This window comes from Tenrec ecaudatus, chromosome 14 (assembly GCF_050624435.1).
Source record: "Tenrec ecaudatus isolate mTenEca1 chromosome 14, mTenEca1.hap1, whole genome shotgun sequence".
NCBI lineage: Eukaryota > Metazoa > Chordata > Mammalia > Afrosoricida > Tenrecidae > Tenrec > Tenrec ecaudatus.
In genome coordinates this window covers 36,982,571-36,996,326 of record NC_134543.1, presented here as the reverse complement: position 1 = coordinate 36,996,326, position 13,756 = coordinate 36,982,571, and the positions used below count along the sequence as shown (strand labels likewise).

Genomic DNA, 13,756 nt, shown 5'->3' with positions numbered 1-13,756 from the left:
AAAACATGAAGAGGGAAGATGATTTGGTGATGCACATATTTTAGGTTCTCATTTTGATTAGATTGAGTTCACTGGCTATTGATTCAACAAACCTTTGCTGAGCTCCTGCTATGCATCCAATATAGAGAAACAGCAGTCTGAAGTTGTTCCCAGCACGGTACTTTAGTTGTCTCACGTGTTCTAACTGCAAAGGAGCCCTGGCTCCGATCGGGCTGCGCACTGCCAGGGGAAAGATGAGGCCTTACGCTCCTGGAAGAGTCGGTTTCAGGAACTTTATTGCGGTGGGAGGGTGGGGGAGGGGAGGGGAAAAGAGGAGCTGATACCAGGGGTTCAAGTAGAAACTTGTTTTTAAAATGATGATGGCAACATGTGCTTGATACAATTGATATTGTTAGAGCCCCCAATAAAACCGACTTAAAAAAACGAACAAACAAGAAAGAAAGAAACCTTACTGAGCAGTTCTGCCATGTCTTACCGGGTCACTATGAGTTAGAACCAACTGGGTGGGTGGATGAAAGTACAGGTCAGGTGCAAAACAAGGGAGGCTAACAGGGATGATATGCCTGGGGATAATTTTGAGCAGTTATGAAAGATAGTACAGATTGGATGAATAACCAGTTATCAGAAAATACAAATTAGAATGAGAACAGATTGCATTATCTATAATAATGAAAAGTATTTTCTTTGGGTTATAACTTAATTCTGTTTATTTTGGTAAAAAAAAATAATGGAAAAAGAATTATTTGCGACCGACAGTTCAGTAGAAAATGAATAAAGTATTGATTCTGTTATCCTACTGCACTATGGTAGAAACAAAAGGTTCCTAGGTCTTCCTTAAATTTTCATACGTATGTTGTTCAGCAGGCAAAGCAATTGCAACCACAGATGATTAATTTACAAAGAATGAGAAGTGAATATTGTGGCCCTGTAATTACATGCACCACCAAAGTAAACATAAATGGTCAAGATAATCACGACTGACTGGGACACCATATTCAAAATGAGAGTGACGGGGACAAGGCGCGTGACTGCCTTGGCAGCATGTCTTTTTCTGCGAGCACTCTTTCTTTCAGCAAGTTTCTCCGGATGAACTATAGACACCTGACCTTTTAATCCTGCCAAGAGAATGTAAAATGAAAGTTAATGGAATCACCAGTTAGCAGCTAAGGGCATTTTTCTGTGGAAGACTTGGGTCTTTTTGGTTCAGGTTTGCATTTCCCCTAGACTGGTTGTCAGGTGTTAGGTGAGACAGGAGCTTATTAGGCTTGCTAACTTAGGTGCCCACTCTCCATTCTTTTCCTGTTGTTGCGTTTTACCCTCACCAGCCCCTTCCCAGCAGCCTTATCTCCTAGGACTTCTTGGCAAGTAGTTACCAAGAGAAACTAAGGCACAAGAGTCCCTCACTGGGCACGATGGAAGTGACGTGGCTTGTCTTTTCATACTGTCCCCTGCATCCTCTCCTTGCCAGTCAGAGAAACAGCAGGAAAAGAACATGGTAAACTTCACCTCTATTTCTACCTCGCTCCAAATTGAAACCAGTCCCCAAGCCTTCTCAGACAACACAGTTCTATCATTTAGGGGTGGCTACAGGTTGTCTGAAACCAGGCGGCTGCACCCCAATCCAGACTCGGTTAGGTGTCCTGAAAGACGCTGGCTCTCGGTGCCAGCAGTTTTCTTCAAGAGGTGAGTGATCTGCCCTGCTCTTGAGCCAAGCCCCTGGGACTGCTCGGACCTGTGCTGGCGTGTGGCTCTCTTCAGGTGAAGATGGGTCGGCTGCCACGGTCGACACAGTGAAGGAAGAGGGACGCACTAGTCCACTTGCCACAGCGTGGACACTTCTAGGTACAGTAGGTTTCAGAGGAAAAGCATGAGCTGTGCGGAGGCCACACGAGGGCCTTCTTACCCATGTTATCTCTGCCACTCTGGCAGTATCGGCAGCAAAAGGGATCGGGCCAGAGGGAAACAGTCAGGCGAATCTGGCAGTGTACTGGGGCATTCACTAGATGGGCCACCGAGCAAGTAAGGCTACAAGGTTTTGCTCCCTTTAGGTCCCCGAGAAGGAGAGTGACTTTCACAGAGTGCAGAACCGTGCCCTCCAGTCTGGCTGCCACCACCTGTCAGTCCAGCGGGAGGCCCAGCAGGTCACAGCTGACGTCCCACAGGCGCCGAGCTATCGTCTCGTTTCGCGCCTGGGCAGAGACCCAGGCCACTCGGCAGTCACTGGAAGAGAAAGAGAGGCGCTGAAAGCACAGTGGGAAGGGCCGGGACAGACCCAGCAATCACCCAGCCGCTTCTCAGCGTGGGCATTGTCTTCTCCCCAATACTGTCGCTGCCCTTACTGAAAGAAAGCCCCCACTAATGCAGGAGGGGCACCCCAATGAGATGCTGCTGCACATCTACTCGGAGGGGAGTGACAAAAATTTACTTCCAGGAACAAGCCCACGGAGAAACCTGTGCCAAACATTCCCGGCAGCATCCCTCTGTTTAGATACACGTGGCCGCCCATGTACGAAGGGGTAAACATGTGCTGATATTTTCATAAATGGTGTAAATAACACACATACAGCACACAGAAATGACACAGTTATGTTAAAAAACTGCTGGCATGGCGTGCCTGTCTGTATACAACCGTGGGACAGTTCCAGAAGTGAATTTATCCTTATTCATCTCATTTACTAGTCTGAAGAAAGAAAAAACAACCACTGCTTTCAATCATATTTGTATAGTAAAGGTGTAAGTCATGATCCCTGTTTGCCAGGACCCCGTCACTGGAAAAATAAATCATGGAAAGCTGTACATGTGCCCTGGGGCAGCAGACAGCCAGGCTGGGCCGGACAGTGGTGCCATATCCTGAAGCTGAGGTGTGCCCAGGTGTGGGGGGAGGGCTGTGTGCAGTCTGCCACAGTAGGAATCCGGGTTAGTCCCATGGCAGGCTGCCCTCCGGTGCCAGCCCCTTATGAAGCTGGGTGGCACGATGGTATGAGTATGGGCATACCCTGTCCCGGCCTCAAAGGGTCAGTGGGACCCATCTGGCTGGAGGGAAGGCACCCCGAGGTGTCCACCCAGGCAGGAGAGTCACTGTGCACAGTGGCCAGCACCCTCGCGGTGGGGCAGAATGCAGCAAGCTGGCCTTGCACCCGAGGGGCCCGCTAGGCTGAGTTCACAGACTCGTGCACCGCCTGGGCTGAGGCTACTGCTCTGGTGAGGCGGTGTCTGGGGGCAGCACACGTGCTATCGTTCCGCAACCGAGGAAGCTGTCTGCAGAGCAGGGAAGAAATCCTGCCACGAGAGGGACCGCTTTGGACGGACATTCAAGGGTGGGCTGGGGAGGGCCCGCTGCTGGGAACCAGCTTCCATGTTAACGGGCACCAAGTTGAAGATTTAATAGTCAATCCACTGGATGGGGAAAGAAAAAGGAGGGGGGAACATAAAGGCGAAAGTGAAGTCAGCAACATGTACAAGACTCCTGGTAAGGGATGCTCATAGCACGCAGGGTTGTGTAGAACGCAAAATGAACACCGTGGATATTGTTGGTATAACAACAAAGTACACCCTGAGGGGGTGGTGTGGGTTATGCACTGAGCTACTGACCCCAAGATCAGCGGTTCAAACCTACCAGCCTCCTCTTGGAAGAAAATGAGGTTGTCTACTCCCCGAAGGATTTATAGCCTCAGAAATCCAAAGGGGCAGTTTGACTTGGCCTATAGAGTCGTTATGATGGGAAACAACTCAAAGGCAGTGCGCTTGTTTTTCTGGCTTTCCAACAGAAGAGCATTCAGGCATAAGGGACGAAGTACCAGTGTATCCCCCGGGAGGGAGAGGCCTTAAAGACACGATGCTCAGCGGAAGCTCAGGCCAGGCCAGAGAAGAGCGGACTGGTCACTGGTACGGGCTAAGGGAGAGGGAGGAGGGGGGCAGCTGCTTCTCTGGTAGATGGTTTCCTTTTGGGGGATGCAAATACTCCAGAACTTCAAAGAGGTGCTGGTCACAAAACACTGGGCATGGAATAACGGTGTCTGCATTGTTCTTAGTCCAATGCTTCATTTTAGCTTATATTAATTTCAACTCAATCAAAGATCAATTCAGTAATGATGAAAATTACGGCTCTAAGTTGACTTTCTTTAAATCATCCAGTTAAAACGCTAAGGGGGTTCTAGATTCTTTCCGTAAAATCCCCTCATTGCCAGCGAGTCGGTTCTGACTCAGCACATTTCCAGGGAAGGCCAGAACTTCGTCACTTATTACATACCCAGTACATTCTATTACACACACACACACACACACACACACACACACACACACACATACACACACACACACACACACACTTTCTCTCTCTCTCTCACGCTCTGTCTTCTATGACTCCTAGGTAATCCACACGTAGCAGGTACAATCAACAGCTGTTACTTTCTGCAGTGGGCCTGGGCAGTTTTAATTGGTACCGCTCCTCCTCTAGCCAAAGAGTCAGGGATGGAAGAATTAAAACACAAGGGGGCAGGAAGACGAAACCCCAATGGCTGCTTCCTTTGTAAAGCAGATCGTGAGCACAAACCAAAAGATCGGCCTGAATTCGCACTGGCAGCAGGGGCTGGCCACTGATGCCTCTCGGGACACTGGGCTATGTCTGGTTCTTCAAGCTTCCCCTGGATCCTGTGAGGGCCCGTGACCTCACTCAGCTCTCCCCACACACCCCCATGCCCTCCACACGGCCCTGTTCTGAAGCTTCCCTCCTTTGATGTGCCCGGGAGCTTCTTCCCAATACCGTGGGAGGAGAGAAAACATGGGGAGGGGGAGCAAGGGGAGTGGAGGGGTGATGGCTGTTGAGGGTGCCCACTGTGGTGATGCCCAAATACCCGTCACAATCAAGTCCGGGAGAACTGACTCAGAACAACGCCACAGGACGGGACAACTGCCCTGTCGGGTTTCCTAGGCGATAAAACAGACGAGCTCAAAAAGACATAAAAACGACATGGAACGGCCATAAAAGACCAGGAGAAAGAAACAGCCCACGAGCAAAATCATTAGGCTAAGAGATTGCATGAAAAAAAAAAAATCCCTCACCGTAGTCCTCACAGTGAACGTGGAGTCAGAAAACACCACCTCTGTGCAGCCTACCTTCACCGCATTTACCTGAAATATTCCCCACTCAGCCGCTCCAGGCCTTCAGTTAAAGCACAGTGCAGGCTGGTCTGGGCGCCCTGCTCAGGAGTCTTCAGAAAGGAGGAGAAAAGCCACCACATCCACGTCATGAAAGTCGAGTAGCGGGTCAATTCAGAGTTGACGGAGCCGGGGTGGACGGCATAGGTGGTGACGCCGGAGCCTGGGAGAGGGGTGACAGCAGGAGAGGCAGACAGGATTGATGTTGCCAACCAACCAGAGAGCAGAGAACATCGATAAAGGCTGTGACGCCCAGAGAGACACAAGCTGCCCACGTGACATCACAAGCACTTCTCAAAAGGAACTTCCACGTAAGTGAAGGCTCACGGAGAAGAAGCCGGGGACTTGTCCGTTCACGCGCACTTGACACTGTCAAGAGTTTCCTACCTGCTGGGCCCGCCTCTTCTGGTTTCCCTCACTTTTGGACGTGCTCCTCTCACCTTCTTAGAGATGTTTACCATGCTCTAGCCCACAATTCTTTTTAAGTGTGGGGAGTTCTAGAGCTTACTAAGCTCCCGCTTTATTTCTCTTTGGCCTTCCCATTTTTATCTACAGCCCAACTTTCTCTGTCCGTTCCGGCCAATGAGAGGCAGCACAATGTGGTGGTTAGGGGCATGGACCTGGAGCCCGACTGGCCCGTTTCAAATCCCCTCACCAGCAGGCTCTCCCTCTCACTGGCAGCTACGTCCCTCCCTCCGATGCAATCTGGCCATTAGGAGGAAGCCTTAACTTGCTCCCGAGGCCCGACTTAAGGACAGCAATAAACTGTGTGGTCGTCAGTTTTACATTTGAGGAAGCAAATGCAGAAACGGAACGAATTTGCTGGAGGTCACAGAGTTAGTACGTGGTCAAGTCAAGACTTCAGCCTCCGTTGGGATCTTCCCATCCCTTGTGGCCCACTTCCAATCCCCAGTCACTGAAAGAGGGCCCAGCTGCAGTCGTGGGAGCAGGTCCTGCTGAAGCACTAGGCTCCAGAAGAATTTCCCATGCCCTGGCACTAGGTTCCAGAAGAACTCCTCCCAGTGACGGACCCATCTCACCACACTCATTCCTCCCACGCCTACCTTTCAGCCTCCGGGCCAGCTCCTGGGTGAAGAGCACATTAGCCAACTTGCTCTGGCAGTAGGCCAGGCCTGCGTTGTAGAATTTCTCGCCCTGCAGATTATGGAAGTTGAGCCTTCCCAGGAAATGTGCTAAAGAAGACACGTTCACTACCCTTGCTGGGGCGGATTCCTTCAGTTTCTCTAGCAGAAGGTGGGTCAGAAGGAAGTGACCTGTAAGGGGGAAGGAGGACAAGAATGAACAGTTCACGGCCAACGTGGGAGGAGAATGGCTCAGCTAGAGAGGAAGGTCTTCCATCTCAACATTTCAATGTCTGGAACTCGCACATCCAGGCATTTCCTCACTTCCCCTGGAGAGCAAACAAGGCGAGGGCTTGGGCAAACAGGAGTGTCAAAGACACAAGCTCCCCCACTTACTTCGGATGAAGTCGGTATTATGTGAAATCTGGAGTCTGGTTTCCTCTTTAACCCCGGTTAGCACCCCAATATTAAGAGCATGTGGCATCAATCTGATGGGGTCACTACCACCAAGGCAGCACACAGCTCCCAGTCCAATCAAGAGGCTCAACAACGCCCAACAGAACGCTGAATCAGAATCACAGACGGAAAGAGACTGGGCCAAAGAGGCCCTGAAGTTCATACTTCAGCTTTTAGGCAGGACCATCTGAGATCCAGGCACACAAACACACAAAGGAGGCTCAGTCTGACCCTTAGGTTTCCCAAGCACTTCAGCTTTCTGATGACGTCAGACTTCTCACCCAGGTGGTTGACTCCCATGTGCATCTCAAAGCCATCTGCTGTCTTGGAGTAGGGGCACATCATCACTCCCGCATTGTTGACCAGGATGTGGAGCTGCTTTTCCTCTGCAGGGGACAGGAGATGGGTGTGGACACAGTCAGCGAGGCCTGCCATGTCTTAGAGCTCTGCCCCATCCGAGGCTTTGAAAATGGGGCTCCGGGGCTTAGTCTTTCCTCTATTTTCTTCTTCATCATTTTAATGGGGGCTCGTACAGCTCTTACCACAATCCATCCATACTTCCATTGTGTCAAGCACATTTATACATTTGTTGCCATCATCATTCTCAAAGCATTTACTTTCTACTTGAGCCCTTGAAATCAGCTCATTTCCCCCTCGCTCTACACTTACTCCTCCCTCGTGAACCCTTGATAATTTATAAATTATTATTTTGCCATAATTTACACTGTCCGACGTCTCCCTTCACCCACTTTTCTGTTGTGCATCCCCCAGGGAGGAGGTTATATGTAGATTCTTGTAATCGGTTCTTCCTTTCTACCCCACCTTCCCTCCACCCTCCAGGTATTGTCACTCTCACCACTGGTCCTGAAGGGATCATCAGTCCTGGATTCCCTGTGTTTCCAGTTCCTATCTGTACCAGTGTACATCCTCTGGTCTAGCCAGATTTGTAAGGTAGAATTGGGATCATGATAGTGGGGGGAAGAAGCACTTAGGAATTAGAAAAACATTATACATTTCATCATTGATACCCTGCTCCCTGACTGGCTCGTCTCCTCCCCACGACCCTTCTATAAGGGGGTGTCCAGTTGCCTACAGATGGGCTTTGGGTCCTCCATCTTCTTCATATATGCCAAAAATGAGGACCTGATACCAAGGGTTCAAGTAGAAAGCAAATGTGTTGAGAATGATGATGGCCAAAAATGTACAAATGTGCTTAACCCAATGGATGCATGTATGGAGTGTGATAAGAGCTATATGAGCCCCCAATAAAATGATTAAAAAAGAGAAGAAAAAACAGTAAGAGGAAATACGGATTTTTTAGGAATAAAACCCTTCTGAAGTATGAACCAAGTTAATTATAGTGGTTTCCACCCAAATGCATTTAGTAAAATTGAATTTAAAGCAAAATTCTTTGAGAGAAAAGAGATAACAATATTACAGTGACATCAACATGGGTACTAACTCATGATTAAACTGGAAGGGGCCTGGAAAAAACCCAATATAAAAACACATTTATTTTAAATGTAGGTAAGAAGCCATATTTAAAGTTATCATCTCATGCTATATAAGGAGATTCATTTAGCCAAATGAAGAATGCCCTGCAAATCATAGTAGAAGGTGATGCTACTTTTAGAAATAGGTTTAATCACAAAAAGAAATGGAGTTAATCACAAAATACCAAAAAGAGTACTAAGACACAGCAAAGCAAAGAAATTGCTAATTCTAAGGATGCAACAAAACAAACCCCACTCTCAATTAAAAACAAGGGTAATCACAAGTGTACACAACAGTATCTAAGCCTGGCAGATGTGACTACCCCAAATCGCTCAACTTTCACATACTCCCTCCAAATCCACCTGCAGAAAAGATGGAACTAAACCCAGCAAACATGGGGGAGAGCTGAAATTCTTTGACAGGATGCAATCAAACCATAAAAATAAAAAAATCATCACCCTCTACCCCGCAGAAGCAAAGCCTAAATGGTCTGCAGTGGCACCCACGTAATGAGGGGAGTCTTCACCCCATATAGGCTGCTTCTCCCGTCAACGCCAGGCTGCGGAGCACAGCCAAGTGCATGGAAACGCTACTCTAGAGCAAAAGCCACCTCTTTGGGCTCTAAGCTGAGGAATCTCCTTTGTGATAGGCGGCCATCAGCTCTAGCTCTGTTTTCTGCAGCACTTTAGGCACCGGAGTGGCAGAGGGGGCCGTCTTTTCCTGTTAGTTCTCTGCCACAAGGCTCACCTCACGGTCCCCAAGTAAGACACTCACCTGCTAAGAAGCCCTGGGCAAAGGCTCGGATGGATCGCGTATCGGCAAGGTCCAGTTTACGCACCAACACCTGCTGGTTCCCTGTCTTGGTCTGGATCTCTTCGGCCACCAATGCCCCCTTTTGCACATCTCGGCATGCGAGGTATACCCGGGCTCCTGTCAGCCAACATGCAGAACAGCAAAGCGGTCAGCTCTATTTTTGAGTGTCCACTGTCAGCCCAATATCAAAGTTTACTGTTAATTTCTACTGTTTTTGTCTAAAACACAACAAAACAAAAAACACCGGGAATCCGTAGTCCCTACTTCACACAATGAGTCCCTGATGAGCACACCAGGGCAGACCAATAAAACAGTCCTGCTGCTAGAGTGCCCACTGCGGGGCGCAGGGGCCCAGGTTCAGGCCAGCTCAGTGGGGGCACGTGGGAGTGTTCCTGAATACCCAGCCTGGGCAGGAAATGATGAGAACGGCTGTAGCTGGGTGACTCTCATTCCAGGTGACCCCGGGGTGCTGCAGAGATGGCCTGGGCTCCGTAGACGTGTTTTGGCTGTGACCTTTCAGGCCTTTTTGCCAAAGAGCCAACTGTTGGGTCAGTGGCTGAGCGCTAAACCAGGGCCCCCCACCCCCGTTCCCCTCCAGTGGCGTCAGCAGAGTGGGGTGGGAAGTAGCGGCAAATGAACGTGCCTCTTTTAGCCAGCTCTTTGGCCGTCTCCTTCCCAATGCCTGTGTTGGCTCCCGTAACCACAGCGACTTTCCCAGGAAGCTGGACAGGGGAGGAACACACGCCATTGGACAGCATTTCCCTGGAGGGCGAGAAGAGAGGGCATATCACAACTTCATCTCCCTCCTGTGACTTCCTGCATCTTAAGGATCCTCAAGGGCCAGTGACGTCACTAGGCCTGTTGTTACTGCTCCCCCACCAAGCGTACCAGACGATCCAGAATCCTTAGTGACGTCTACTACCAACTTGAATCAGGAAAGATTGAGTGACATAGTTCTAAGCTGCACAGATGTAAAACTTCTTTGCATTCACGACATGAACACTAGACAGACAACTGTTGGGAGATCTTTCCACATTGCACGACAACATTCCTAGTAACGGAGGTCTTTTTCGATGTTCTCCTTTTCTCGCCCTGACTACTTCAGTCTCAAATAAAGCTATTGCGAGAGCTTCACAGATACAACTGACGACAAAGTTGTTGCTATCACATGGGAATGTCAACGTCGGCGCCATTGTTGGTACGCTGAGGTATGAGGAGGCTTCAGAAAAGTCATCCCTTTGGAGGTGACTTGGGTTGGCAAAACATGCTTTTGTTGTCTACCTGGCTATCGGTTATTTTTATTAAAAGACAACCAGTTTCTGTTGAAACCCTGCACACAAGTGTTTACAGCCAGTCCCTGTGGTGTCGTCGCCAGTGTCACGGGCAAGGCCTGCAACCTAGAAGGACGCCATGGCAAGTGCACATATCCCTTGGCTCCTTCCGGTGGAGAGGAGAAGAGAGAAGTTTAGGGCTCTCGCTCAAACACAAAGGTGGTTCTATCACAAGGCAACCCTGCAGTTGCCCTCTGCTCTGCCTGAACTGGATGGACAGTAATTGGCCAAGCACCTAGCTTTGGTTGGAACTCCCCGAAGCCACGTTTGGCTTAAGAAATCACAAGACTTGCTCCAGAATAAGTATGCCAATCTGCCCACAACTGGCATCTTATGGCAGAAGAAAGCTAATCAAAATTTTTAAAACTTTTATTTATTTATTTTTAATTTAAAAAAAATTTTAAAGTTATGAAAGCCTGACAGCCTGAAGGAGCTCTGGAAACCTAATGGTTTATGCAATGCTAATCACAAGGTCAGCAACTCCATCCCAGCAGCCATTCCGCTCGGAGAAAGATGAGGCTTTCTACTCCTGTAAAGATGTAAAGTCTTGGAAACCCAAAGGGACATGTCTTATCTGTCCGATAGAGTCGCTAGGAGTCAAAATTGACTCAATGCTACTGAATCTGGTTTGGGTTTGGTTAGCCTGGCAGAAAACAAAGAAACATAAAACAATCCACCAATAAGACAAAGGCAAGACTTCAGAGAGCTGGGACTCATGTCCTGGCTTGTCGAACCAGAGTCCTTACCTTTAAAATTTCGTTTCCAAATGAATGAGGGCATGGACGTGCCCGGAAGGCTCCCCGAGGCTCGGCCGCAGTGCTCCCTGCCCGCAGCCCGGTCCTGCCCTCCCACCAGCCGGACGCCCTGCCCCGGCCATCTTGGGTACCAGCCGCCCCGCCCGGGGGCCGAGCTTTCCTCAGTCTCTCGCGGAAAGGACGCGCGCCCCCTTGGGATTCACGGTCCCCCGAGACGGTGCGTGCTCACAGACCTGATTTTCGGAGCAGCGACGTACAGGAGCAAGGGCAGAGGGAGGAGCAGCAGCAGCGCGGCGATCATCTCCGCCAAGCGCGCGACCGCGGCGGGAGCGGCCGGTGCCCGTGGGAACCGCGCTGGCAGCTCGCGCTCCGCACGCCGACGTTCCACTGCGGCCGCCGCGTGGGGCCGGCGGGCGCAAAGCCCCCTGGGAAATGTAGTCCGAGGCGGAGCGCCGTCTGCCGAGTTGAAGCGTGCGTGCACCAGTTAAGCAAAACCTGACGAAGGCTTGTCTCTAAAATTAGAGCCCTCGGGATCATCCAATCAGCTTGCGCCAAGCCTTCCGGACCCAGGAGGCTTGCCCCCCGCGACCCGAGCCTTCTCCTCCCCGCTCCCCGCGCCACTGGCTCGCTTCTCAGTTATGGTCCGGGGTACGGGTGTCGCAACAGTTGGGGTCAGGGCGTGTTCCAAGACCGGTGACCCAGCGGGGAGTGGTTGGAGCCTGACAGTTGGTGAGGTGCGGGCAGGTCAGAGTCCTTGCTCCGCAGGTACACCTTCAGCAAGGATTGGAAGTCTTCAAACGTTGAAGGCATTCGTAGGAGCATCTTTTTTGTTTTTTTTTGCAGGGGGTAAGGGTGGGGTGGGGTTGGTGGTGGTATCTGTTTTGAATCATGCTATGTGAATCGTTGTAACCCATTATATTCCCACCCCCGTTTTCCTGGTGTCTGTGGAGTGTTCAATGATAATCGACTATACTTCCTGATCACTTCGATTACTTATATTGACCCCACTCTGGGCATTCCTCAAGCGGGCCCACTTGGTTTTCCAAATCTTGAAAGTGTGTCATCCTGTCTTGAACCAAGCCTATGGCGCTTGCTTCCTGGGAATAAGCAGGGTGCTTGTTTTGGTTTTGCTATGCGATCGACATCTGGTTTCCCTAGGGGTGGCGGCAGGGTGTCTGAACAAGTCCTACCTGTTATTTTCTGACGGCTGCTTTCTGGTTCATTTGCAGAATTAATTTCCTTTTCAAAGATACATATTCCAAAATATCAAATGGACTCAACATATGTTAAAAGTCACAGAACAGGAGTTTGCATCACACAATGAACTAACTCCTTACTTGGCATGAGGTTAGCTAATAATCACCTGAGTTTATCATCTCATTCAGTATCCATTCAACTACTAAGTTCACAGATGTTTGTGGTCTTCCTATGCAGGTGCGAAGCTCAGAGCAGCAGGCAGCCAGGCAGATCTTATCCTCTCAGAGCGTGTCAACATCAGGGGAAGCCCTTGAACCCACTCACTGTGAATCCAGCCCATCGCAGGTGGGGGAGGGACAGAGAGCACAGGGCTAAGCTAAGGGTGTTAGTGACACAGAGACTTAAGTTACTTATTGTTTCTAAAGTTTTAATTACTAACATCATAAACATTTGCCCTGGAAGACCTGGTTTTGGTAATATTCTCCAGACTTGGCAAAAATGTCTTCACTTTTCACATTTTTGTCTATTTTCCCAAAGATTTCCAGCTTCCAGAATTTCCCCCTTTTGATCGAATCTGCTAGTTGGTGCTGATCACCCAATGGGGTAACTCTTCCTCACCTTGCCAGGAGATTAGATCTCCACTTCAGTGTAAATAGGGTCCAGGCTTTATTTGTGGAGGTTTTAGGCCAAATTTGAGGGGCTCTTCTGCCAGCTTGAAGGACATTAACCAGCATCAGTATGTGAAAAGGTAAACGCTTGCACATAATTTGACAGTTGAAAAGTGCAAGTGATTAACACCAGTTTGCAGGGAGAGTAGATTTGGGGATACAACATTCCGTAGAGCAGTGCTTCTCCAACTTCCTCATGCGTGATCCTTTCAGGCAGTTCCTCATGGGCGTGACCCCCCGACCATAAAATTACTTTTGTTGCTACTTCATAACTGTCATTTTGCTACTGTTAGGAATCGGGTGACCCCTGTGAAAGGGTCATTTGACCCCCAAAGGGGTCTTGACCCACCGGTTGAGAACTGCTGCCATAGAGGTATAATAGTTGATCGTGAAAACGCCTATTTCATAATTATAAGTTCAAAGATGAATAGAAATAGACCAAAGAAAATGAACATTTCTTCCAGTATCCACCCATGAAACTAAACGGTTACTTAGAATTTCAGGTAAAGAGCAAATGGAATCATTGAGATTTAATAGTATACATTGCATATGGGTAACAATGAGTGATATTAGCACTATCGTAAGGAAGATCAACAGCAATCACTTTTAATAATGAAACAGGTACTTGTGCTGCATTAAGCATGTCGAGGGTCCTTCAATTTTGAAGAATTCTCATGATAGACATTTCAGTATGCATTTCATTTTTAAAAATCATGTTATTGGGGCTCATACAACTCTTATCACCATCCATACATACATCAATTGTGTAAAGCACAATTATACATTCATGGCCCTCATCACTC

General features: G+C 49.1%; 1 protein-coding gene across 3 annotated transcripts; it reads right to left on the bottom strand.

Annotated features, from left to right (window-relative positions):
- Positions 1–258: 258 nt before the first annotated feature.
- Positions 259–11,475, bottom strand: RDH11 (retinol dehydrogenase 11). 3 transcript variants are annotated; one of them, XM_075532439.1, is made up of 8 exons: positions 11,322–11,475; positions 9,646–9,764; positions 8,964–9,119; positions 6,977–7,081; positions 6,222–6,431; positions 5,131–5,320; positions 2,115–2,220; positions 259–1,115 (listed from the first exon to the last, which is right to left on the bottom strand). In XM_075532439.1, exons 1-7 carry the CDS (start codon positions 11,387–11,389, stop codon positions 2,118–2,120), a joined length of 951 nt encoding a protein of 316 aa, XP_075388554.1. In that variant the 5' UTR covers positions 11,390–11,475; the 3' UTR covers positions 259–1,115; positions 2,115–2,117. The 3 variants fall into 3 exon arrangements, with proteins under 3 accessions (XP_075388554.1, XP_075388553.1, XP_075388556.1); XM_075532438.1 differs by having other exon boundaries at positions 259–2,220; XM_075532441.1 differs by lacking the exon at positions 11,322–11,475 and adding an exon at positions 11,080–11,216 and having other exon boundaries at positions 259–2,220.
- Between the last annotated feature and the right edge of the window lie 2,281 nt (positions 11,476–13,756).

Excerpts from the sequence above, each read along its gene's own strand:
- RDH11 (XM_075532438.1), bottom strand. The coding sequence starts at position 11,389 with ATGATCGCCGCGCTGCTGCTGCTCCTCCCTCTGCCCTTGCTCCTGTAC. Across the intron at positions 7,082-8,963 it reads TGCCCAGGGCTTCTTAGCAG|AGGAAAAGCAGCTCCACATC; the intron begins GTGAGTGTCTTA and ends TGTCCCCTGCAG. Across the intron at positions 6,432-6,976 it reads CATGGGAGTCAACCACCTGG|GTCACTTCCTTCTGACCCAC; the intron begins GTGAGAAGTCTG and ends TCCCCCTTACAG.